This window comes from Armigeres subalbatus, chromosome 3 (assembly GCF_024139115.2).
Source record: "Armigeres subalbatus isolate Guangzhou_Male chromosome 3, GZ_Asu_2, whole genome shotgun sequence".
NCBI classification, from domain to species: Eukaryota; Metazoa; Arthropoda; class Insecta; order Diptera; family Culicidae; genus Armigeres; species Armigeres subalbatus.
Genome location: NC_085141.1, coordinates 394906422 through 394934398, shown reverse-complemented (window position 1 = coordinate 394934398; position 27977 = coordinate 394906422). Strand labels below are relative to the sequence as shown.

Sequence of the window (27977 nt, the reverse complement as noted above, 5' to 3'; positions counted from 1 at the left end):
GAACAGGAAATACAGAAAAGAAGAATGGAATAAGCTTTTGCGGTAGAAACCCTAGATGAGGAATTCAATGCGCCAAAGGCGAAACACAGAGTAGACTGTAAAAAACGCGTATAACTTTTGTTCGTGACTAAGAAATCTAAGCCGTTTTCAAATAATAGATACTAGGAAGTAGTGATAGGGAGTTTGTTTGAATTTGAGATAAATTCTCTCATTGTGATCCAGTGACATGTTCGACTCCTTCAAACTACACATTTATGTGTAGGTGAAAAAAGAAGAAAAGCCGTTGAATATTCGATGACATTTTGATTTTTTTGTTTCTATATAATCTAGTAATGCTTTAAACCAGACATATGCTGTATATGAGAATCTGCATCAAGATATTTCAGTAGTGATAGCAACTGATCTACTTCAAAGTTGAAATTTATTGACATTACCACATCAACCACTGCACCAAACTACCGATAGACCCACTCCAGGACTTGATATATCTTGATCCGAATAGGTCCGGAGCTTCTTTTTTTTAATCTTTATTAAAGTGTTTTTTTAATCTACAGATCAAGTTCAACACCGTGGCCCGGAGCTGGTGTTTTCTTGATACGACTTGGTCCAATCACTATTTCTATCTTCTACCAATTCTACCTTCTACCAAAGTTGAATTTGATTTAAAGGCCACTAGTCCTTTAAAAAAACCGACCAAGTCATTCTAGAGTTGGATTTTTCTTCATTAATATGACGATTCATTGTCTAATGGTGATTCCGAAGGTTATTCAATGAGAGCTTTTCTTGATGTGACTACGTCAGATACATAGTGACCCATCCACTGACCGGCAACATAAGTGATGGAGATGAATTGGCCTAGTTAGATTCACTAATGCACGAATTCACAACAAGGAAGTCTAGATTTTCTTGTCAGTGACACACGCACTACTGGATCTAGTTTTTTTTATTTGTGTAGGTTTATTTAATTTTTCAGAAAACCGTAAACATTTCTTAGAAAGTGAATTTTTTGAAAAGTTCGGGCCATTTTTAATAATTCTTACTTTCGATTTCTTGGAATATATGGTTAAAGAGGCTTAAGGAATTTTCGCAAATCCACCATAAAAAAAAAGTTGATTTCAAAAATATCTTAGCTTTTATCATGCTATTTGTTTTAAACGTGCATAAAAGTAAGGGGCGCTCAATAACAGATTCGCCAAGAGCGCTGGGAGTCCACGCTACGACTCTGCTCCCAGTCGAAATTCTTTAGCAATTGATTTTGTTTAAACGGATTCAAGTCAGCTGTGTGGCCAATTAGTAACTCATGCTGACTTTGACTCTGATCACCTTCCTGTGACGTTTGAAATCTCACAAGAAGCCATTTATAATCCAATCAGCTCTACTAAATTAAGCTGATTGGGATTTATATAAAACGTAGGGTAGATAACCATTTGGGCAGCACCCCCTATTCCCGTCAGCAACGTTTATTACTCGACCGCATTACAACCGAATTATTTGTTTTTAGTACATGGTTGGTTTCTGACGGTATCTAGTGACATACAAACAATCAAGCCATTTGGTTGGAACGCAGTCGAGTTATTAACGTTATGGACGGGAATAGGGGGTGCTGCCCAAATGGTCCCGCTCCCTATATCGATTGGAATTTTGATGTTGATATTTCTCTCGATACCAAACAAATGGCGAAAAGGCTCAAAAGCTTATTATTATTTATTCAGACTAAGGCCGAAGTGGCCTGTGCGGCTCGGTCCATGGCTACACGTTGCCAGCCAGCCAGCCGTTGCCGTACCGATGTTTGGTACGGCGGCGAACTCTATTTGAGTCCAAAGTACGTACCGATGCAAACTCGAGGTGGATGGCTCACATTGTCTTCTCTTGAACCCTTCCTATCATTTACTTCGTCTTCGACGTGTTGATGACTAGTCCGATCCGCTTAGCTGCCCTCTTCAGTCTGATGTAGGCTTCCTCCATCTTCTCAAAGTTACTTGCCAAAATATCTATGTCGTCGGCGAAGCCAAATAGCTGGATGGACTTATTGAAAATTATACCACTCGTGTTAATCCCTGCTCTTCGTATTACCCTTCCAAAGCGAAGTTGAATAGCAGACACGAAATACCATCACCTTGCCGTAACCTCTGCGTGTTTCGAAGAAACTAGAGAATGCCCCTGAAACTCGAACTTCGCACATCACTCGATCCATCATCGCTTTGATCAACCGTGTCAGTTTATCTGGAAATCCGTGTTCGTACATTAGCTGCCATAGCTGGTCCCGATCGATGCGGCTTTGAAGTCGATGAATAGATGATGTGTGGGCACGTTGTATTCGCGGCATTTCTGCAGTACTTGGCGAATGGCGAACACCTAATCCGTGGTGGAGCGTTCGCCTATAACCCGCCTGGTACTGCCCTACGAACTCCCTTGCAATTGGTGCTAGTCGACGGCATAAAATTTGGGAAAGCTTATCGCCCTTTTGTAGATGGGACACGACACCTTCCATCCACTCCAGCGCTCTAGCCAGTGCCTCATCACCGTGTTCAAATAGCTCTCCTGGTAGTTGGTCAACCCCAGGTACTTTGTTGTTCTTCAGCAGGCCAATCTCCTTCTAGATTCACCATACCGCCATCTTCGTCTGCCACATCTCCATTCAGATGTTCTTCGTAGTGCTGCCGCCACCTTTGGATCACCTCATGCTCATTCGTAAGAAGGTTCCCGTTTATGCCCTTACACATATCAGGATGTGACACGTGGCCCTTACGTGAACGGTTTAACTTCTCATATAAGTTTCCTGCGTGATTCTTCCAATCGTGATCCTTTATTCGTCGCCTAGGGCTTTGCCGATTATATCGAGTCGCATTATCTTTTATATTGTTCGTAATGATTGGTTTTCTGGGAGTCACTATAGAGCAGAGCTGGATGCAGCAGAAGGTCTAAAATATGAAGGGCCTCTCTATCGCTCAACCGAGTGGACAGAGTTGATAAAAACCAGCATGATCACGTGCGACAACCAGCATGCTTGCATGCGGTGTTCCCACTCCCAGATGTGAAATTCAATGCATTTGATCCGGAAAGCAACACCCATGGAGAGCACCTTACAAAGTGTCGTCCCCCAAATTGTAATAATAATCCGCGGTTTGATCCCAAAGTATTACTTACTCCTCATATACTCATATGAAAAACATTAGCATCTTGTAAGACGAATTAAGTACTGTCCATTTAATTCAGTTAATTTTCGTTATCTTTGCAGATACGTATTTCGACCACAACTGTGGTCGTCTTCAGTGTCTTGTACTTCACTCGACAAGTACAAGACACTGAAGACGACCACACAGTTGTGGTCGAAATACGTATCTGCAAAGATAACGAAAATTAACTGGTGGAATTAAATGGACAGTACTTAATTCGTCTTAGACGGTTTAATACATTCCACTAAACGAGCTTAATATATTTTTCTGATTAGCATCTTGTATTTATCCAATCATTTTCAGAAAATTCTACAATCGCAATTCTCAAGAAAGTAAACATAAATCCGCGATTTTTGCGACAACATTTGAAGGAACCGCGATTTTCGCGACTGAAAGATCAAATCCGCGAAATTCGCGAAAATCGCGAATTCCGCGACTGTTGTAACAGCCCTGCACTTGTATGTAGCCCCATATAAAAATTATGGCCTTGTAATTATTGTTTTAGTTTGGTTTTAAAAGTTCCAGTAAACAAGCAGTAGACAGAGCTCACATAACACGATTTTTTTGGCAAAATGTAAGGTCAAATGTGTTATGTTTTGTCGATTAATTGTTAAATTCGAACATGACGAATTACATAACAAATAAAGCTTGATCCACTTAGTATTTGGTCACACGAAATTAGATATTTCTTTGTCGAAAAAAGTAGGGAAAAGACGGCTTTGGCAGGTTTTGTTCTATGATTGGCAGGGGGTTTTTCGATCAAATTTTATGAAATTTGGCCACAATATTCTTTGATATGCAAATAATGTTTAGGCCAAATTTGAGCCTAGTCAGCCATAAAACCCCCCCTGCCAATAATAGAACAAAACCTGCCAAAGCCGTCATTCCCCTACATAAAAAGATGGTTCAGGTTTTATCATACAGGGAATTTAGTAAACTTTGAAGGAAAAAATATCGAAAAATTATTCATTGTTATTTCGGATGAATTCTCGGACTTTTCTCTCAATACCACTCGTTATTTTTTGCACAGTAGAACGGTCAACTTGATCTGCCATTTTTTTCACACCACTTCTCCATATAAGATGGTTTTCTGATTGTTTTGCACCATTTCTTAAGTTTCCCTCTGATAATTGCCTAATATTTTTCGATGGGACGAAAATTTAGGCATTTTGGTGGGTTGATAGTTTTTTCAATAACGTCATTATCATTCGGTTCATACCATTCCGTTACATCCCGTCTGAAATGACAGCTTGTTAAGTCAGGCCAAAGAAACACCGGACAGTCGTGTGATTGAATGGATGGCAAAAATCGCTTCTGAAGACACTCCTTCAAGTATATTTGCCCATTTATGGTCGCTCCAGTGATGAAAACTTTAGTTTTCTTTCCACAACTGCAGATGCTTTGACATACCATCAATTTGTGGGCAATTTTGCCTGCATACACATATTTGAATTTTCCTGGGGCATTACCCTTGCGTTTGGCAAGGTAAAACTTGTGTCCCGGGAATTGAAAGTCCATTTTAATATTAATTTCATCGCCCATCAAAATACATCAATTGTCACCTGTCATAAGACGAGTTTATACAATCCCATTGAATTCCACCACTTAATTGTATCTTGACAATTAAGTGGTGGAATTCAATGGGATTGTATAAACTCGTCTTATGACAGGTGAAAACATTCCACTAAAAAGCTCAAAATAATTTTCTTAACATCAATTGTATTTCGTCAGAACTTGCTCGACCAGCACTCTTGCGCGATGTATGGACACCAGGTTCTGTTTCAGGGTCCTGCTGGGGTCCCAAGTAACATTTTGAGTTTTATCATACTCCATTAGCAGTTTTGGAGAGCAAATTTTGAAGACTGGCAATAAAACTAAGATCTACATGACAACCTCTTGAAAACCACTACAAGATAATGTTATGATCAAGTGGACCACTCTTGAGAACATCTTCAAAGCATGCTCGAGGTTGTTTATAAAGCTGCCATAAAACCGCTGTAAAAAAGGGATTTCTCTTTTGTTGTTAAACTGGAGAAAAAGGAAAATTGTAGGAATGGAAGAATGAAAAAAAAACAACATTCAATGGAAAGATAAAAAACAACATTCATGGATATGGATGTAAAATAATATGGAATCATGCCCCAGAACTCGCCCAGAACTGGATGCCCCAGAACTCGCTCGCGAGCATACAATTTTGGTGCGCTTTCGAATTTTTGGTAAAACCAGGTAATAAAAGCAGTTTATTTAAATGTGCCGTCGCAATATCGTGATTTACGGAATTTAAATTTGAGCAAATCATCAATCAATATATTGTTTTTTTTTTACTTGTGGCATTTCGAAAAATTTCCCGTGCTCTGAGATTTGAAAATCATTTTGAGATGCAGCGGTTGCCACATAAGGTAGTGAATATCGCAAAAGATTTTTGACGATATAAAATCAATTCTATACTACCATCATGGCTGCTACTACACCGTGGGTCGTTGTGATGGTCAAAATACAGTTTTGCGTATCTTTCAAGTATGATAAGTACTTGCTAGAATTTGCTAATTAATTCATTGTACAAGAAAAATGAATACAATAAATGTACTGTGAGAAGATGGAGAGAGGAATCAAGTTCGATACGTGGACTCCAAGTAACTTAAATGGTACTTCAATCAAATCAACGGCGTTCATTTCTAATCCGAACTTTTAATAACTATCTAAGGGCGTTACAAATATTTAATTAACATTTTGTCCTACTGGTCTCCGAAAGGTTAAAGGGGGAGGATAATAAAAAATTAATAATAAAATTTTAAAGTTAAAGTTAAAGTTGTTAATGGCCCGTTTACATATTCGCTAGTTCTAGCGGACAATGCACTATCCGACAATACTAGCGCGATATTAGCACAATGTAAACAGGAATTGTCCTCGCTAATAAGCGTTTACATTATGCTAATTTCGTGCTAGTATTGTCGGATAGTGTATTGTCCGCTAGAACTAGCTCATATGTAAACGGGCCATAAAGAATGTTTTGAAAATCCTCAAAATTATCCGAATTTTATTTTGTTGCCCCCTCAAAACATTATTTTTTGGCAAAAAAAAATCCGAGGGGGAGGGAGACAAAATAGTTTTTAAATATTTGTATCGGCCTAATAAGCATCAGATAAAACAGTTTCTGTCTGACCTTTTTGCTGTTTGTTTTGATTATGCGTTCTCTTTCACGATGTTCAATTTTCATTTTCGCCATTCCTCGTGCTGAATGGCGTCTGAACTATTTTTAATGTGAACGATGTTCAAGCCATCAAGCTACAAATTCAAAAGTGTTCAGGTTATAAGTGATCAAGTTACCGGGGTCCACAGTGGCAGTAGCACAACTCAAATATTGGTTATCGCACCATATTCGATTAGTTTATTCGATCTTCATTATCTATTTCATTCTCAGGCGTGGGATGTGACATATGGATTTTATTGTCAATAAACAACAAAATTTCAAATATGTGAATGCCCAATTTTCAAAGATAACGTATTCATTGAAGGGGAACAGCTCCTGGATTTCATCTCATGGCTCCGATGTTCATCTCATCAAATAGGTATTTGATTTGCTTCTTATTTTTGTGATTTTCTTCAGCAGTGAGCACGCATGTTGACAAAAAAGAAGCGACGAAATTAGTGCCGTTTTTCTTTGTTTCGCGATGAGATGAAAATATGTTCAGTGAGATGGAGATCGGGACATTTCCCCTATTTATTGTTTTCTTTGTTTAAGTTTTCGAGAAACTTGAAGCAGAAACATTATAATAGAAACATTTGTTTTTGGCCATTCGGTTGGCCATAGTGCATGAAGTTCAACATAAACATTATGTTCTTGTATAATCCCATTATAAACCTATAAAAAACCACTAAGTTTTATGGAGGTTATGCGTAAGACAAGTCTATGACCAAAATATCCGGTTTTATTACAGTTTTCAGAATTGGTTTTATTGGAGTCCTCAAGATAATCATTAGCCCATTCATAAGTTTATGAAGCTATTGACAACAAATTTTGTTGTTTTATTAGACGTTTTATTATGGGTTTGGAGATAGCTTCTTCTTCTTCTTCTTATTGGCATTACATCCCCACACTGGGACAGAGCCGCCTCGCAGCTTAGTGTTCATTAAGCACTTCCACAGTTATTAACTGCGAGGTTTCTAAGCCAAGTTACCATTTTTGCATTTGTATATCATGAGGCTAACACGATGATACTTTTATGCCGAGGGAAGTCGAGATAACCAACCCGAAAATTTCATAGACTTGACCGCGAATCTAACTCAGCCACCCTCAGCATGGTCTTGCTTTGTAGCCACAAATATTACCGGGCTAGATATTGAAACGGACCTATCTCTGACGACAACTCTGGTAAGGTATTATGTATTTTATAACCATTTTTTTTATATGCGCATATGCTTTACGGACAATTTATTTATGTCTTGAATAATTAAAAAAAATCTTCAGACTCAAAAGCTCAAAACAAACAAATCGAGTGGAAGGGTTTGTTTGGTCAAAAGTTATACAAATTTAGTCGAACAAGCTCTATGACTATGTTCCATGTTATTGTCGATGATATCGACATCATTGGAGTAGATCGCAGTGCAGTGGAAGAGGCCTTCATGATTTTTAAATGGAAGACCTGAAGATACTGGTAGCAGACAGAGAACGAGAAATTCCGAAGCGTGGGCTTTTGGCGGCCCAAGAACTAGTAACCTGCAATATGACGATACGTTCAATTGTTCTCGAATCAATCAGGGGTGTAGTATGGGCAGAAGACCTAATATATACGGTGAAATTGGGACCATTCTTGCTCATATTTTTTTTATATTTAATTACCGACATATTTAATTACCGACAAAATCGAAGATACTTAAAATATTACCAGACAAAGAAACAATCAGCGCTTATTGATTTCACTAAGATCTTACTGCATTGTGGATAAATACGCATATTTCGATCCCAGCTGTAAAGTCTCCTCCAGAGTGTATCATACTTTACGTTTGCTCGACAATCGAAGCTATGCTCCAACCAAACTCTGCCTCTACCTTGTACTAAGGAACTTCAAAGAAACAACGCCAGGCCAGCGGATGATGACGACGATGGATGAGGGATTCACGCTTGGGTGCGCTGGTATTCTGGCACCCGCTTCGCTATTCAAACCTTTTTTTAATTGAATCACTTTTTACTCTTTTGCCGTCACAGCATACCAGTGGCCATATCGATCCGACAGCAGAACCCGCCAATCAGTGGCGGGCACCCAGCGGATTCTGTTTTGGTCCACTGACCGGGTGAAAAATGACCAATGATGCATTGTTCTTGCGTAACCTCCAAGCGTTGCGCCAGATATAATCCAATTCGGAAGAGACCTCCACCTGTGGAGGTCTGTTGCCCTACACTCCAGAGCACGGTGCGTCAATCTCCATACCAAAAACTCAAGGTTAAATACAGTGCTCACTGCTTTGGTGTCGGAACGTGCCTTGCCACCCCACCGTCTGACTGGCATAAGATTAAGGTAATGGTCGGAAGCCACTACATGTAACGAATCGAACAAAGCCTACGGATGTGGGATTATATAAGAGGCACAACTGAAAATTTGTTAGCCCAACTGACCATTAAATCAACGTATTTCCCTTTCGTGCTCGGTCATCATCGTCGCTACGGTATCTTGAGCTCGAGTGCTTTCAGCACCGAAATGCGGTTCACTTTCTTTCGATTGCAGATGGTTTTGCAGTGCGATTAGCATGGTTTGGATTCGGAGTGAAATAAAAAAATACGTTGGGAAACTTATCCCATATGGTGGAAGAATGATCGAATTGGAAGATGCTGTATTAAGATTTTTTCATTCATTTACAAATAAAATGTTTGACTAGGAAAGTTGTATGCTGTGCCAAAATGGACTAGTTGTTGCAATACCTAAACAGGCACTTCAGAGGATTCAAAATAAAATTTAGAAAAAGATTCTAAGTTGCCTCCCTGGAAAAGTACCAATAATCTCCATAGAATTTCTAATGTTAAAACACTAGAAATGTCTAGAAATATCCAAAAAAGTAACTTCTATTTTCCGAAAATCGTTTCATTCAACGTCATTCACCCTTATTATGTTGACCATGGGGCCCTCCTTAGTCGTGCGGTAAGATGCGCTACAAAGCAAGATCATAGTGAGGGAGGCTGGGTTCGATTCCCGGTGCCGGTCTAGGCAATTTTCGGTTTAGAAATAGTCTTGACTGGCTTTTCTGGGCATAAAAGTATCATCGTGTAAGCCTAATGATATACGAATTCAGAAATGGTAACTTGGCTTAGAAACCTCGCAGTTAATAACTGTGGAAGTGCTGAATGAACAAAGCAGCGAGGCGGCCATGCCCCAGTGGGGGTGTAATGCCAATAAGAAGAAGAAGAAGAATGTTGACCATGCACATTAATCACAATGTTTGAAAGCTCAATGTGCATATGCACAACATGTGAAAGATTTACCTCAAAAAATGTATTTTAGGTAACACACAATAATTGATACTGATAAATAATGCAAATTTGTTTTATATGAAAAGAAAATTTACATTATTTGTCAGTGTCAATTATTTTGAAATCGTGTAACCTAGAAGTCATGTAAACAAAATCCATATCAAACAGTTAACTTTAGACTAAACAATATACTATAGAAACAAACACGGTATTTTCCACCTGATGAAGACACCATCCCCGTGTCGAAACGTCGGATAAATATACATCTTGTTTCAATACGTCAAGACTGCGTAGCCGTTCTTAAAATCGAAATAAAAATATTCAGTCGATTTCTCAACAGCAATATGTAGAATGTAATGGAATTCCGCGCAGTTGACCTAATTACGGTCACCTCATTCAATTACCACATCTACTACAGTGGCGACCAGAAGCCGGAGCATGGAGCTGGTTTCATAGTGCTGGGTAACCAGCAGCGTCCAATCATTAGATGGAGGCCGGTAAGTAATAGCATCTGCTTGATGGCAAGTTTTTCAACTACAGCTAGATTCAAGCAGATGTACCATCAACGACAAACCCAATGATGTGAAGGACAAGTTCTTTCAGTATCTAAACAAGACCTAGGGAGAATGCCCCGAACACGACGTGAAATTCATCATCTGTAATGGAAACGCACAGGTCGGAAGGAAGAGTTCTTTCGCCCAGTCATTGGAAAGGAGAGCCTTCACGCAACTACCAATGGCAACGGCCTGATGCTAGTCACAGCAGTCAGAGATATCTGTAGTCCAGTCGAGTCATGTACGAGACACAGATGACGTCCTTACTGTTGGGGTCAAAATACATAGATGTGAGGACCTTCCGAGGCTATCCACTAACGCGCAAGATTGTCCAGTATCACCGGTTCTAGGCGTGAGAGAACCATGCTTATGAACATTCAGCGACTGTCGGGCAAGGGCGTTGCGGAACAATTCACTCATAAAATCAACGAAGGATTCGAAGGACACCCAACTGGAGAAAATTTGAACGTATTGTGGCATCAAGTCCACGAGGCGGTCAATTCAACAGTCACAGAAGTACTTGGTTGGTACTACACAAGGAAACCAACGGAAAGGCTGGTTTTATGTGGAAATGCCTTCGGGCTGACTTGATGTCCTCGTTTGTCCTATCCACAAGAAAGGGAACAGACTCGATTGTGCTAATTATCAAGATATAACACTACTCAATGCCGCCTACAAAATAATCTCCCGAGTTCTTCGGAGTCCTTTGTCGGTGAATATCAGACGTGTTGCGGCTGCAAGTAGGACTTTCAACGGTCTGCGTAGTCAGCTAAGTCTCGCCGCCTACAGACACGGACAAAAGTAGCACTGTAAACATCAGTGGCGCCGGGAGTGGGTGGGACAGGTAGGACATGTCCTACGCATGATTTTTTCTGGGTGGGACAGTCAAAGCATTGTCCTACCCATGATTGTGGTAAAAACCTATGAAGTCATTGGATGGCAAAAATTTGTGTGTAAGCAGAAGGTGATTTTAAAGTTAATCAGAGTCCAATAATAATCATAGATGTTTTTGGGATCCTAAAGCTATAGACTACTGATTGTTGTTTTGGACTTCAGGCACTTTAAAATCCCTAAAGTGCTCAAAGATGTCTAAACTTCACTTCTTCATTTTACAGAGGTAAAATAGAAGTTGTTGAAATCTGCAAATGCGATTAAATATTTTTTTAGAAGTTACGATAAAGCACGATTCAATGGATTATTAACCTTTTGTCTGTGCTCTGGGGTCAATACGACCCCAGGACATTTTGAGTGGCTGCCATTTTTTTAGTTTTCAACCGAATCTCCTTATTTTTGGTAGTTTGGTAATACTCGCTTGAAAATTCGCTAGAAAAATCTTGAAAATATGCGCTACAGTGTACTTTTTTCAAAAAAAAACTTACGTTGTCTGTGCTCTGAGGTCAAATTGACCCCAAATTGAAATTGCTATAACTTTTTTAATGTTCGGCCAATTTTGGATTTTTGGGGCTGTTTCGAAAGATAATTTAATCATCTTTCAGGTCGTTACCAAAGATTGACTATAGGTGGGCGGGTACATCGCGGGGATGGGTTTTCGTAAAAAAGGGTACAAAAACAGTGATTTTTCATGCTTATTTTATTATACCTGAAAATCCTACCCATTTTGAACTGCACCTTTTCAAAAAGGTTATGCAGGAAGGCGTCTGCTTTGACATGAGGCATTGATTAGTTTAGCGCTTGGTCGCTAGGTGGCGGTATATTTGAATTCATTATTTTACACTACTCAAGTAACTCCGATATATGGAATTTTCCTCATTGTAAATATTCTTATTGCACAATTTTGAAATTTGTAAAGATGACGTCTGTAACAAAGTTCGTCTGGTGGCAATAGACTGTCATTTGACGGAATAAATAATAAGGAAATTTACAAATAGGCGGCGCTAGTGTACTTGCAATATTCTTGCATATATGAAATATTGCTTTAGCTTGAGATCCCTCATACCTACACCAAAGTTGTATTCAGCAACATTGTTCAGGATGTCTAGCACTACAAAGCGGTGCTCAATATAATGAGCACTTCTTCTCATTTTTTTAATTTGTGCGATAAGAATATTTACACTGAGGAGAATTCTATATATCGGAATATCTTGAGTAGTCTAAAATAATGAATTCAAATATACCACCACCTGGCGGCCGAGTTCTAAACTTATCAACGCCTCATGCCAAAGCACATGCCTTCCTGCATAGCCTTTTTAAAAAAGTTGCAGTTCAAAAGTAGGATTTTCGGATATAAGTAAAATAGTCATGAAAAATCACTGTTTTTGTACCCTTGTTTACTAAAACCCCTCCTCGCGATGTACCCGCCCACCTATAGTCAATCTTTGGTAACGACCTGAAAGATGATTAAATTATCCTTCGAAACAGCCAAAAATCCAAAATTGGCCAAACATTAAAAAGTTATAGCATTTCTAATTTGGTCAATTTGACCCCAGAGCACAGACAACGTAAGTTTTTTGAGCACAGACAGAAGGTTAAAACCCACGAAAAAGTCTTCTTCAAACCTTTATTGAACCAGAAACATATCAAAGACCGGTTTAAATCTGATCCGTAAGGGATTTTGAGCTCCCAAAACAGATTTATTGACAATCATGCGATTTTTTGGAAGTTTGTTTTGGTTTGCTTGATCCCGGAGGTAATATGAAATCCTAGTAGTTAGAAATAATTAATTGAAACAATTGTTTTTTTTTAATTTCTGTGACCCGTGACTTCTTCAGGAAGCTTGTAAAGATGTTCGATAATCGATAATTGGAAAGCAATGTCCTAAAAATAGAGGAAATTTTCTAAATTTATATAAATATTCCGGCCCAAGTCCTGATTATTTTTAGAATTGATTATATTGCAAGCATATTTTTTCCATATTGAAATGAATTTCATATCAACATGGAACAGTTATGCTTTCAGCGGCAGTATAGGTAGAATGTGCATCGATTTCTCAATACCAGAACTGTTGCACAAATCGGAAACATGCTCGGTGGTCTAGTGGCTATCGTTTCTGCCTATGAGCAAGAGGTCACGGGTTCGATCACATACTCGCCTCTTTTCCTATTCTGAATGCCTTAGTTCTTTCTGTGTTTCACCTTCTACCAAAACGATTCCTATCGTTACAGTTTCCACACTAACAGTTCCAAAACATCCCGTGGCACCGATGAGAGGACGTAGAGTTCTCTGCTCCTTTCTTAAGTATAGGTGTCCCAACTAACCTTGCTTTTCCCTCCGACATCCACAAGAATGTGGCCAGAACTGATCTCGACTGTTGAAGAGTGCCTTGCTTCCGGTGATTAGTCCAAAATTATTATTTGTGTTAACGGATGTAAGTGATATCAAAGTCTTGAAACACCTGCGAATTTATGCGAATCGCTGTTAATACCAGAACTTTTGTCCAAATCGGCCTTTTCTATTTGTCCTACCCACGACTCGGAACGTGGATGCGCCTCTGACACATCGTTGATTCGTCCAGTCGCCCTGTACGGCCATGAAGCATGGACGTTAAAAGATGCAGACTATCGAATTCTCGGAGTGTTTGAGCGGAAAATACTGCGCTCAATACTTGGCGGCGTGGTGGAAAATGGTGAATGGCGCAGACGCATGAATCACGAGTTGTACCAAGTGTTCAGTGCAGACATCGGCAGGCTGATAAAATACGGCAGATTACAGTGGGCTGGGAGAGATACCAGCAAAGGTCAAATTTAGCAGAGAACCTGGAAGAGGATGTCGGCCGGAGTAGAGCCCGCACTCGCTGGCTGTGTGCAATCGAGGAAGATGCGCGTGCGGCCGGCGTGCAGAGACTGGCGACTGGCGGAGCATGTGTGTCAGTTGAGCAATGCAGCAGTTACGATTTTATAGTAACTACATGAAATAGTCACAGGATCCATAAGTAAGTAAGTAAGTACATGAAATCGTAAATCCGTAAATCATTTTACAAAACAAAAATGTAGTTTTGCCTACTTATGTAGCAAAATGGTATGAAATAAAAGCACGTTTACTACAATTTTCGAACATACTACTTTTGTGGAACTTGCTCGGTAGATGGTATGAATAAAGCAGTAAATAAATACTACAATTTATATGATTTTATTTAATTGATTGAATTTTCTTAAGTAAAGCGCAACATCAAAATTTTGAGCAATTTTATTGAAATTCAATTTTTGTAAAAAGTTTACAACATAAGGATTCGATATTCCTTGCAAATAAAGGACTTTTCAATAGCTTTCTTTAATACTACATAAGATGGGGGAGGGACCTCCGCCAGTGTCGTTTTGAGTCGTGTCCTTGTTGGGAGGTGTCCGGCGCTGGGTGATCTCCTCGTTCCACAGCATACGAAACTGGAACCATAAAAGAATCACCAGTTTCATATTGATTGTTGCTGTTACTGCCATTTTTACGACCATTTCTACCAAACGGTATTTTCGAGGAAATGATCTATTCGGTCAAACAACATTTTCGGCCAAACAACCATTTCGGCACAACGGCATTTTAGACAAATGACTTTTTAGGACAAATAACTTTTCCTTTAAATCCTTTTCGGCTGGATGTCGCTTTCGGCCAAATGGCATTTTCGGTTAAAACATGTTCGACCTAATATACGTTTCGGACAAATCTCGTGCTCGAGATCGATTTTTCTTCGTCGATGTTTTATTTTTATTATTGTACCGAATGGCGCTGATTGAGTTGAGTTATTGAGTTATCAACAAAATATAAAATCGATTAAGAGAAATCGATCAACACAGTTACGCCCCTATGAAACTAAACACGAGAAATGTTCAATTCAATACCAAATTTTCAAAACGACTTATCTGCTTTTGTAAACAAAGATTCAAACGTCGATTTGTCGAATCTGAGAGCACTCCCACGCAAACCAACACCACCAACAGGTAGCCGAGGTCTTCACCTATGTGTTGATGGTGTTGGTTTGCGTGGGAGGGCTCTCAGATTCGACAAATCGACGTTTGAATCTTTGTTTACAAAAGCAGATAAGTCGTTTTGAAAATTTGGTATTGAATTTGGCATTCGGCTTTCCACTGATTGATTTGGGCCAAACGACAAGAAAGTGACTGAAAATTACTTTCGTAGAAATGGTCGATTGACGAAAGACCTTTTGGCCGAATATGTCATTTGGTCAAACGGGTCGACATTTTTGATCATAGTACCCGTTCAGCAAACGGCATTTTCGACCCTTCCCTTTTCTCGACTTCGAAACGACCCTTCCTTTTTCTCCCGTCGAATTTCCAGAGAGATTCTGATGAACAATACAAAGATTTCCCGTATAAAGAAAAATCCGAAATATTTCGTTAAAATATCTAACCGTTCTCCGTAAACATCTTAAAATTTTACGTTCTGGAAAAATTCTACAGAATTTAAGATCAACATTTCGTCGAAGGATTTTTCCATTGAAATCCATATTTCAAACAATCCCCTGTGGAAACTCTGAAGAATTTTCCTTGCGAATTCGTGAAAATTTCTCGTTAAAATTCCAGAGTTTCTCAAAGTAAAAATTAAGAACAATTTTCTGTGAAAATTCTGAAAAGTTTCTCATATATATTCCTAAGAATATTCCGCGAAAAATCTAAACATTTTTTCTTGGGAATTCCGAGAAATTTCACGCGGAAACTCCAAAGTAGATCCCGTGGAGAATCCGAAAATAATTTCCAAATGAAGTAAAATCTTTAAGAATTCTGGGGAAGTTCATCAGATTTTTTCGGCGAAATTCAGAAAATTCTCCCGGTAATGTTTTGGAAAAATCCCTTAAAAAAACCGTTTTTTTTTTAAAGCGGAAGCATTAAAAAAATTTGTCACGCCGATTCACGCCGGCGCCGACTAAAATGGCTTTCGGCGTGACGCCGAAAACGCCACCGACGAACAAAACTATAGCAAACGCCGCCGCCGTCGATTTTCGGACCGGCGCACACCTTTACACCTCGTGACGCAACTTGTGGTGAACGTTCTTTGATTACAGCATGATTGAACGTCACAGATATAAAATGCGAAATATTTTGCTGGCTATGCTGGCACAATCTGAAAAACCGCCTTTCAGATTGCGCAAGCATAGGTATATCATCTCCAAATAATGGCATTTTATATCTGTGACGTTCAATCATGCTGTAGGTAATCAAAGAACGTTCACAACAAGTTGCGTCACAATCTAGTAATTAATTATACAAAAAAAATTCAAGATGTGCTTCGCAGCGTGACGATTTTTTTCTGCTCAAAATTCTTCACACCGGTACACGCCGCCGCCGCCGGTTACTGTTTACGGCGTGACGCCGCCGATCACAAATATTTCGGCGCACATGTTTATTTCGAAGGAAGAAAACAGGAGAACTAACGATGAAACCGGAAGAAAATAGAAGCAAGAGAGAAGAAAGAAGAATAAATATGGAAAATTGTAAAGGCAAAGGAAAAATAAAGAAGAAAAAGGGAATAAGGAAGAAGAAAGAAGGAAATTAGAAGGAATGAGGATTTATTTCACAATTTTCAATCCTCACATCTCATTTCTTACCATTTATTTCATACTTCTCACTTCTATTTTTCATTTTCTCACTTTTCACTTTTCGGTTCGTATTTCTCATTTCTCACTTTTCACTTTTCACTTCTCATTTCTCACTGCTCACGACTCAACTCTCACTTAGCACTTTTCACTTCTTAATTCTCAATTCCCAAATATCATCCCTTACTTTTCACTCTCACTTCTTACTTCTTACTTCATACTTGTCACTTTCCACTTCTCACTTTTCATTTCTCACTTTTAACTTATAATATCTCACTTTCCACTTCCCACTTTTCACTTCGATTTTCTCACTTTCCGTCACTCACTTTTCACTACTCAAAATTTATGATAATTTTCAACTATTCGGGCAAATGGCCCGACACCGTGTACCGTCAAACGGGGTGACTTGCAGCAATTTTCAAGTTTCTCTATCAATAATTCTGAATTAAAAGGATTTATTCATTCTACTAGTACATGATACTTTTAATGTGTCCTAATATTAGTGATTAGACATATAATCAGACATATAACAATAATAAAAATATGAAAATAATATCAAAATGATGGGTGTTGCAAGCCACCCCTACTGCGGGGTGACTTGCAACACTTCATCGAATTCAATCATAACATGTTTTGAAACAACTTAATCATAGTGATTTTTCATCCTGGGTCTTTTTCCAGCACTGTCAATGCAGGGGCCTTACTTGAGGGATCCCCCTCCCCTCATTCCGATTTTTTTACGATTTCAACGGATCGATTGATATTTTTAAGTCATCGGTTTGAAAGTGCTTTATGTCGGTTTAAGAATGGTGTGCACCATCATCCCCTAGATATTTGTTTTTAAAACGGTTTTCTTTTCTTTCCCCGCCATCCAAATTACCACGATTATGATAAGATCATTATTTTGAAAAGGCATTTCCGCAGCAAGCAGTAAAACATCCATAAGTGTTGGATTTTCTTGGGGATTCAACACTGTTTGACCACCGTAAGTCTTAGTTTTACTGTTTTCTGTATAAGGATAATGTAAAATTGTTGTTAGGGACAAATCGTACCGCCAAGCGGCTTCCCGGATAAACAATTTGTTTTTTAACTTCTACCGCTGCCTTCATCAAAGTTTTCTTTGAAAAATTAGCATACATGTGACTTCCTGCAGGTTTCTTGTAGTTTCGCGGCGTGGTAAAGGAATTCTGTAACATAAAATCAATGCTAGTTTAAAAAAAATATTCAAAAACTGAATCAGCAGTTTTCGAAAAATAAAACTATCGTGTATCAGCTGTTGCAAGTCACCCCGCAGGGGGACAAATTTCAAAAAAGTTGATATTTCAAAAACAAACAATTTAATTATTTTATAGTTTTTGCGGAATTTCATACCTAATTAGGTACTGTAACTGGAGAGGGGATCGATTTTGGTGAAATTATTTTCAGTTTGCTACACGAACTTACGATTTACGACGTTTGACTTTCAATTAACGAAACAGTTTCACAAAATAATACAAAAAAAACATTGAGCTATATTTTCACCTAAATACCAACTAGGCACAACAAATAGGGATGCGTGATGACATAGGTCAATGTTTGGGTATATTTTTATTGTAAAAAAACAAACTTGTGGAAAACCCAAGTGTTGCAAGTCACTCCGCTGTTGCAAGTCACCCCGTTTGACGGTATGTCGTGTATGTTAACCGTTTCTGATACTTCGAGTGAGCGAGGTGAAAATGCATTGGATAATTATTCGACTTAGAGAATATCGAGTAAGGGAGGTATCGACTTATGGAGAGAACGCAGTATGAATGGTATACAAAAGACTGAATTTCATCGAGTGGGGCCGTACACATATTACGTAAGCATATTACGTAAGCATATTACGTAAGCATATTACGTAAGCACTGGGAGGGGGGTCTGTTAATATCTTACGCGCCATATAAATAAAAAATATTTTGTATGGAAAAAATCTTACATGGGGGGAAAACCCAGAAAAATTGCTTACGTAATAAGTGTACGGCCCCTAAGGAAAAATATCGAGTTACAGAACATCGAGAGAGTTACTGTATTACTGAAATATTGACGTTTTGTCTCTTACCCCATTGTACATTACAAGAATACAAATAATATAACGACTTGCAATCGTAACACGTTCTGCTACACAGTTCATGGAGAATAAGATTTTGCATAACACACAAATGCCACTAATTAACCCATCTATTAAAAATTAATGCCCGAAATCATCTTACCTTTTCATGCTCAACAGCCTATAGAGAATGGACCAATAAACCCGTAATTGATCAAACGAAAATGAGCAGCCCCCAACTGACGCAAGGATATAGTCGTGCTCGCTTTGTTTCGAATTAATAATGAGATATGAAAACATTGAAAGTGAAAGCATCGAACCGACAGAAAATGAACACAGATTTACTGAACGATAAATTCGGATAGCATCATAAGCTTTACATGTAATACCTACAACCCTATTAAGATGGATCGAACCGCCAAATTGTTACCAAAATGTGGTAGACGATCTAACGTGAGACCTGAGGTCTTCGAAAAGCTACTTTTAATAACTGTACTACTCGTTGCCATCATCTGTTTCTGGCATGGTGCATCGGCTCAGCGCGACACCATTTGTCCCCCACAGGACATAATTCTACCTTGCCGGTGCTCCCAGCGAGGTAGCGAAATTCAAATATGGTGAGTTAAATATCTTCTTTCCCCAACGCAATGAACTTCCGTAATGCTTTCCATTCACAGGTGCTCCCACAGCGATCTTCCACGGGTGCTAACGGGCCTCAAAGCCGTATCCAAGTCGATCAATAGGCCGATTGACGAGCTGATTCTGGAGAATAACTTCCTCCCTTCGCTTCCTGGACGAACATTCGCTCCCTTGAACATTCTTCGGTTGATGCTGCGACACAACGGACTCGAACGTGTCTCCAACGGGTGGTTGAACGAACTGGACAAAAGCTTGGTGGAGGTTTTCATCGTTGAACGCAATCTGCGTAGTCTGCCGATAGACAGCCTGGTTGGATTGAGAAAACTTGAAGCCGTGACAATTCAGAGTGACAGCTTGAAACGCCTACCGGACTTTTCCGGCCTGCCAAAGCTGAGATACATCTCGGTACAGAGTGCGTCGTTGATTGAGATTTCGCCGCAAAGTTTGCGCGATTTGAAGAACCTGGAAACGGTTAACATTGTCGGAAGTCGGACGTTAACACGGCTGGAAGGAGGATTGTTCAATGATTTGCCTAAGCTGAATATGATCAATTTGTCGGAGAACGGAATCGATTGGGTCCATTTGCGGGCATTTGTTGGATTGCCTAGTTTGAAAATATTGCAGCTTAGCGGAAATAAGATGACCGATGCTGGAATGATCGGACGAGCGGTGAAAGATATTCCCAACTTGACAGGACTGAAGCTGGATAGAAACGCGATCTCGAAGCTGAATGAGGGCAGTTTCGTTGATTTACCGGCATTGAAGGAGCTGTACCTAAATGACAATACTATAACGGAGATATTCCACGGAGCATTCCACAGGACACCTAGTTTGAAGCTAGTCCATCTGGAAAATAACTACTTGCGACGAGTTCACCCAGAATCATTCCTGCAGGCCTCCGGAAGCGGTGTAGAAATTATTCACCTACAGCAGAATGAAATAGGACGCGTTGAAGAACTTCGATCTCTTTTGGATGCGCTTCCGATGCTTCGGTTCTTAGATTTGAGCTACAACAAATTGGACTCAATCCCATTCGGAGCCTTGCGAGGTCATGGAACGCTGGAACAACTTTACTTAAACAACAATAAAATTCGAATGATCGAACGAGATGCTTTTATGGCAATGCCAGGCCTTCGCGAACTTCGTCTAAGCAACAATTCTCTTTCTGATATTCTTCCGATGCCCTTTTGGAACCTTCCGGGCCTCAAAGGCATTGACATTTCCTACAACAATTTCCACCGAGTTGAGCCCACACTTCTCATTGGAGTTCCATCTTTGCGAAGATTTGACATCAGTGGTAACTCATTAAGTGTTCTTGATCCAGCTGCTTTCGTCAATACTCCCATGCTTGAAACGGTCAATATTTCGTTCAATGAACTAAGTCTGATCCATCCAGCCACCTTCCGCGATCTGAACCATCTGTTCGAAGTTGACGCAGGGAATAACAAACTACAGGAGTTCATACCAGGACTACCAATAGCCGTTGAAAGGATAAACCTTCAACAGAATCAAATCTCAACGCTTCCTCAACCACCTTCCAATATATTGGATCTGCCCGCACTGCGCATGCTGGATTTGAGTGTCAATCACTTGACCAGGATAGCTAAGGGAACATTCCAGACAACGCCGCAGATGCGAGTGTTGGGTTTGGCGCGAAATCAGCTCCAAAGTATCGACGAGGGAAGCCTTACGGGAATGGGTCGCCTAGAGGTACTCAACCTGCAGGACAACCGCTTACTTGCTCTTCACGAGAGGTCATTGAGTTCACTGGAGAACCTGCGAGAGCTTACATTGCAAGGGAATCGTATTGAAGTTCTTGTAGACCATCTTTTAGACAACAATGGCCATTTGGAGCGCTTCGATGCATCACGAAATAGCATAGTGGATATTTCTCCGAAGGCCTTCAGGAACAGCAGATCGCTACAGGCACTGGACCTGTCTGCGAACAAGTTGAGGCAGTTGCCAGAGTCGCTTAGTGGATTGAGTGAATTGCGAGAGATTGACGTGAGCTTTAACGAGTTGACGGATCTTACACCGAATGTTCTAGGATCGTGGAGAAACCTTGAAGAGTTGAAGGCGTCTAACAATCGGGTGAATCAACTGCATCAGGGATCACTGAGAAATCTACCGATGTTGCAGTACATGGATCTGTCCAGTAACGAGTTGTCAATACTGGAGCATGGATCGTTGAGGAATCTACCCGAGCTACAGGAGCTGGTGTTGGCCGACAATAAACTTTCCGAGCTGAAGGATAGAGTGTTTGAGGATCTACCGAACTTGCAGGTAAGTTCGTAGCTCTTAACCCGTTTCGGCCCGGGTTACGATTTCAAATTGTAAAATCCACCGTTCTCTTGTTTTTCGACCGATTTGCATGAAATTTGGAGGAAAGATGCATTAAACCCAGCGCCGTAGCGTGTGGTTGGCCGGGTTGGCCCCCGCCAAGGGCGCCAGCACTCGGGGGGCGCCAAAATTAAGAATTACGGTATGAGAAACGATTTGATGATGTTCATATTATTGTTTGTATTCAATAGTATGAAGAGCCAAGTTTGTAGTATGAAGAGCCAACAATGGGTTGGGTAGTTCCATAAGTAAAGACACTTATGTGAAATCCACGAGATGAATAGAGAATCTTCTTCCAGAAGAAGTTCGTACAATATAGCCCTCATTTTCCAGACTGACCCGATAGAGAGAAAAGTTGGCAATCCCACTCTTCCTATCAAAATCGTTTCAATCGGGTGTACTGATGGCATGTTTATATAAAAACTAGCAGATCCGATTTCGCCTTTAGTGTTTTATTTGTATGGTAGCCCCCCTTTGTGGGGAGGGGTCTTAAACCATCTTAAGAACCTTCCCAGGCCCCGAAAACCTCTGCATACAAATGTTTACGCCGATCGGTTCAGTAGTTTCCGAGTCTTTAAGGGTCAGACAGACAGAAATTCATTTTTATGTATATAGAAGAAGATATAAAGATATAATTGTTTAATATGCAATAATAATGAAATATTAAAGAGATAAACTGGAATTCGCTCACCAAATAAGCCCTCGGGGAATTTCCTGGATATAATCAAAGAAAATGTTTCGTTTCGATTAAATATCTTGAAATGGGAGCTCAGAAATTAGGAATTGTTCAAAGCTTGAAAAATAGAATTCTTGATTTCAAATTCTTGTCCGCAGCTTGCTCCTTGCGCGGCTATAAAGCTAAACCATGCTTAGGGTGGCTGGGTTCGATTCCCGGTGCCGATCTAGGCAATTTTCGGTTTGAAAATTGTCTCGACTTCCCTCATGATATACGAATGCAAAAATGGTAACTTGGCTTAGAAACCTCGCAGTTAATAACTGTGGAAGTGCTGGAAGTGAGGGATGTAATGCCAATAAGAAGAAGAAGTTCTTTCAATTGGAAACAAGAAACAGCCGTTATGGACAGTATTAGCTGAAAGGAATCATAATTAAAGAATTTTCTGCAATTCTAATGATCTTCCAGCCAGGTTTGCAAGGTTCTGCAAGGTTCCTTTACATGTTTTGCAAATAGTATAAAATATCACTAAATTTCTAAATTTTTCTGGGGCATACCGCCGAATACTGCTTGCTATTTGAAGCATCTTCAAGCCACTAAACATTTAAATCTTACTTTTAGGAGTGATTCAAAATTATATTGGTATGTAAAATATAGCAATTTTGTTTTTTTAGTAAGGGGGGCGCCCGAAACAGATTTCGCCAAGGGCGTCGGGAATCCACGCTACGGCTCTGATTAAACCTTATATTTTTGTGTAGATGTATTGATGATTGATTTGTATTGGTGATTGGGTCCTTGGGTACGGTTTTATCGAGGGGGTCCCCTGGGTCAAATGGGGTCAAAAATAGGTCAACTTCCTTTTAATCGTAGATAACTAGTAGTAAATGCTCTTAGTAATGATGCAATTGTTTTTATTCATCATTTTGCAATAGTGGGAATGGAAACTGCACGTTTGGTCCTCCAAAGTCCGGTTACAGATGTTCCGGAAACCTGATTCCCCCAGGGAAGTGGTCACTTTTTGATTGATTCTGAAACCCAGCTTGCGACACATCGAACTCCATGATTTTGCAACGCAAATACAATAGAAGACATTTGCAGAACATCTGGACACTTTAGCCACTTCCGGAGGTTCTCTGGGAACCTGATGCCACAAGGGAAGTGGTCACTTTTTTGAGTAGTTCTGAAACCCAGCTTGCAACACATCATTTGCAGAGCATCTGGGCACATTGGCCACTTCCGGCGGTTTCCTGGGAACCTGATGCCCCAAGGGAATTGGCACTTTTTGATTGATTCTGAAACCCAGCTTGCGACACATCGAACGTCATGATTTTGCAACGCAAATACAATAGGAGACATTTGCAGAACTTCTGAGCGCATTGGCCACTTCCGGAGGTTCCCTGGGAACCTGAAGCCCTCAGGGAAGTGGTCACTTTTTGATTGATTCTGAAACCCAGCTTGCGACACATCAAACTTCATGATTTTGCAACACAAATACAATAGGAGGCATTTGCAGAGCATCTGTGCACGTTCGCCATTTCCGAAGGTTCCCTGGGAACCTGGTGCCCTCAGGGAAGTGGTCACTTTGTAAGTGGATATGAAAAACAGCTTGCGACACATCGAACTTCATGATTTCGCAACACAAATACAATAGGAGGCAATTGCAGAGCATCTGTGCACATTAGCCACTTCCGGAGAGTCCCTGGGAACCTGAAGCCCTCAGGGAAGTGGTCACTTTGTAAGTGGTTCTGAAACCCAGCTTGCGACACATCAAACTGCATGATTATGCAACACAAATACTATAGAAGGCATTTGCTCAGCATCTGGGCACATCGGCCACTTCCGGGGGTTCCCTGGGATCCCAGGGAAGTGGCCTTTTTTAAATGGCTATAAAAAACAGCTTGCGACGCATCAAACTAAAAGATTTTGTTTTCTCCGAATAATCTGTGTTCCGGAGCATCCTTTCCAGGAATCTTATCTAGCTTTGTTCAGCATGGTCTCGCTTTTAAGCCGCGCATCTTATCGCACGGCTAAGGAAGGCCCCAAAATATCATATAGCATATTTACCGGTAAAAGAGGTGGCCAATGTATCTAGATGCAGCGTAAGTATCTTTCATTGAATCTGTGTTTCAAAACCACCTAACAATGTCCACTTACCTTAAGACCAGGTGCGTAGCCACGGGGGGAGTTTTGGACATCCCCCCCCCCCCTAAAGACATTTTTTTTTGACGTAGGACTTCCAGACTTCCAGAAGAATATTTAAATAAACTTTATCTTATTCTTTGTTTTTCATTTTCTGAGAAATTGTATTATTAAACTTGTCGTAGACTCGGAGTTTAGAATCAAAACATTAAATAATTTTTCGTTGATGTATTATCAGTACCTCCTTTATTTTAGTAGGGTTACTGCTCCTTGAATTGTTTCTTATTGTTGTGATTTTTCAGCAGTAAGCACGAATGTTAGCAAAGAGAAGAACGATTTCGTTTTCGTGCTGTATTTCTTTGTTTGGAAAATGGGACAGTTCCCCTAAAATGGCACATTTTGTCCAAGTCTGAAAATTTTATAAATAGAATTTTTAAACTTCAAATACTATCATCAATAAGAAATCTACAATTGCCCTACATTTGCTTAAGTAAATAAGGCCTTAATAGTTAAAAACAAAGCAATTCTAATTATGTATTTATTTGTTAGTTTTATTTCCAGAAGTTTTGAATAAACAAATTGCTAATAATTCTACACAGCATGGAAGTTGTCGTTTCCAATATCAATACTATAATCAAACTCCATAGATCCAAAAGTTAGAATATAAATGTAAATACGTTACGTTTATACAAGTCCTACGTCTACTCGCGGTTATGTTGGAAATATTACCCATTGATCGTTTTTTCAATAGAAAATGCATTTTCGAACCCGCCCAAATAATATTTTTTTCAGAACCAAACCAATTTTCTGACTACGCTACTGCTGAAGACACCAGGTTTCAGGAGGAGCTTGATATGTCGCAAGCTGGAGTACCATAAAAAGTGATCACTTTTCTGGCTGCACAGGCATCTCGCGAAGCTCAAGAAGTATTCAATTGGTTTTGCTGTTCTGCTTATGTTGTCTATGGTATTCATGTTGCAAAATCATGAAGTTATGCCATGATATATAGCAAGCTGGGTTTCAGGACCTGTCAAATAGTGACTGTCCCCAGATGCTCTGGAAATGCCTTCAACTTATTTATGTTGAAAATTCATCAGGCTCGATGTGTCGCAAGCTGGGTTTCATAACCACCCAAGGTTGTGAAATGTATTGTCTATGCGAGTCATCGCTGGAACATCGCTGAACCGTCGCGTCGCTCAACCAGCGAGCGCTTTCCAGTTTGGTGCTGCGGCGACGCATTAAATTTGCCTGCGTCGCTGGAGCACTTGCTGGAAAGGGTCACCAGCGACCAGCGACGTTTCAGTCGAGCGACGTAGTTGAGACAAGTTCATACATGTTCTTGATTTCATCTGTATCGACAATAGTATGTTTACAGGAAACCTCCGCAATAGGTCATTGTTCCCAGATACTCTGCCAATGTCTTCTATTGTATTTGTATTACAAAATCAGAAAATTTGATATGTTGTGAGCTGGGTTTCAGAAACATTCAAAAAGCGACCACTCCCCAGAGAGCTCCAGCTTCCCATGCAGGCAACCTCCGGAAGTGGCCAATCAGAGGAGCGACATCCAATTTTTTTACTATGGATTTCGACAGGTTTGCCTGTTCGTTCTTTTTTGGGGGATAAATTTATCCCCCAGTGTCAGATTACCCCAATAGGCTTGCTGACGTTAATCATCTTTCTCTCGCACGCACACGGAGGGGATAGGATTTGTTTTCATCGGGAAACGCTTCCGAAGCGTTTCCCGATGAAAACAAGTCCTATCCATTCTTTGCGCGTGCAAGAGAAAGATGATAAACGTCAGCAAGCTCTATACTGATTTATTTTGCAATAGTATGTGCGTAAATTTTGAATGTTTACGTTTTACAGGAGAATATGACGCAAAACACCCATACCCCTCAATAATGCAACATGATGCAATCATGAGAAAATAGAGAAAAATTTAACAAATTATCAATTAAAACAGATTTACACTCGATTCCATGCTTCAAACTTAAGAATGTTCAACTTATTTGTTCAATTATTTAGAATCCTAGTTGCACAAGGTACTGTCTAAGCCTTTGTTCGTTTTATATCATTTTCACCCTCGCAATTGTTTATGTTGCATTCGCAGTGCACTCGTATTGGTTATTCAGAAAAGATGTGACAAAGATGGCGTAGCTTGTCACCCCCGTGTGGCCAATGTGCCCAGATGCTCTGCAAATGCCTTCTAAGGATTTTTGTTGCAAAATCATGAAGTTTGATGTTTTGCAAGCTGGGTTTCAGCATCACCAAAAAAGTTACCACTTCTCATAGGGCTCCAGGTTCCCAAGAAGCTTCAGGGTATGGCCAATGTGCTCAGATGCTCTGTAAATGTCTCTTATGTTTATAATTGTCTATTTGTGATGAAAAGAGATGAAGTTTGATGTGTCACAAGCTGGGTTTTAGATCGACTCGAAAAGAAACTTTCCTTGGGGCATCATGTTCTCAGGGAACCTCCGGAAGTGGACAATGTGCCCAGATGTTCTGCAAATGTCTTCTATTGTATTTGCGTTGCAAAATCATGGACTTCGATGTGTCGCAAGCTGGGTTTCAGAACCACTTCAAAGTAACCACTTCCCTGACGGCACCAAGTACCCAGGGGACCTCCGGAAGTGGCTAATACGCTCAGAAGTTCTGCAAATGTTTTCTATTATATTTGTGTTGCAAAATCATGAAGATTGATGTGTCGCAAGTTGGGTTTCAGAACAACTCAAAAAGTGACCACTTCCCTGGGGGAACCAGGTTCCCGGAACATCTGTAACCGGATTTTGGAGGTCCAAACGTGCAGTTTTTATTCCCACTATTGCAAAATGATTAATAAAAACGATTGCATCATTAGTGAGAGTATTTACTACTAGTTATCAATGATTAAAAGGAAGTTGACCTATTTTTGACCCCATTTGACCCAGGGGACCCCCTCGATAAAACCGTACCCAAGGACCCAATCACCAAATCAATACATCTATTCAAAAATATAGGGTTTAATGCATCTTTCCTCCAAATTTCATGCAAATCGGTCGGAAAATAAGAGAACGGTGGATTTCACTATTTGAAATCGAAGCCCGGGCCGAAACGGGTTAAGAAATATTTATGCATTATATAACCATAAAGATGGCCATAAAGGGGCCCTCCTTAGCCGTGCGGTAAGACGCGCGGCTACAAAGCAAGACCATGCTGAGGGTGGCTGGGTTCGATTCCCGGTGCCGGTCTAGGCAATTTTCGGATTGGAAATTGTCTCGACTTCCTTGGTCATAAAAGTATCATCGTGCTAGCCTCATGATATACGATTGCTAAAATGGTAACCTGGCTTAGAACCCTCGCAGAACTGTGGAAGTGCTTAATGAACACTAAGCTGCGAGGCGGCTCTGTCCCAGTGTGAGGATGTAATGCCAATAAGAAGAAGAAG

At 40.1% G+C, this 27977-nt stretch overlaps 2 protein-coding genes across 9 annotated transcripts in view; one reads left to right on the top strand and one right to left on the bottom strand.

Annotated features, from left to right (window-relative positions):
* Positions 1-27977, bottom strand: part of LOC134226852 (L-threonine 3-dehydrogenase, mitochondrial-like) — a 174879-nt gene that overhangs the window by 143050 nt on the left and 3852 nt on the right. The window lies entirely within an intron of this gene.
* LOC134226849 (protein artichoke) overlaps positions 1-27977 on the top strand; it is a 57422-nt gene that overhangs the window by 26870 nt on the left and 2575 nt on the right. For 7 of the 8 annotated variants that reach the window (XM_062707890.1, XM_062707891.1, XM_062707889.1 and 4 more), the window contains 2 exons: positions 18941-19377; positions 19438-21682. In XM_062707890.1, coding sequence (XP_062563874.1) covers positions 19166-19377; positions 19438-21682 — 2457 coding nt within the window. In that variant the 5' untranslated portion in view covers positions 18941-19165. Of the gene's footprint in view, positions 1-14060; positions 14083-18940; positions 19378-19437; positions 21683-27977 lie in introns of those variants that run through there. The other variant, XM_062707892.1, reaches the window with a different exon arrangement.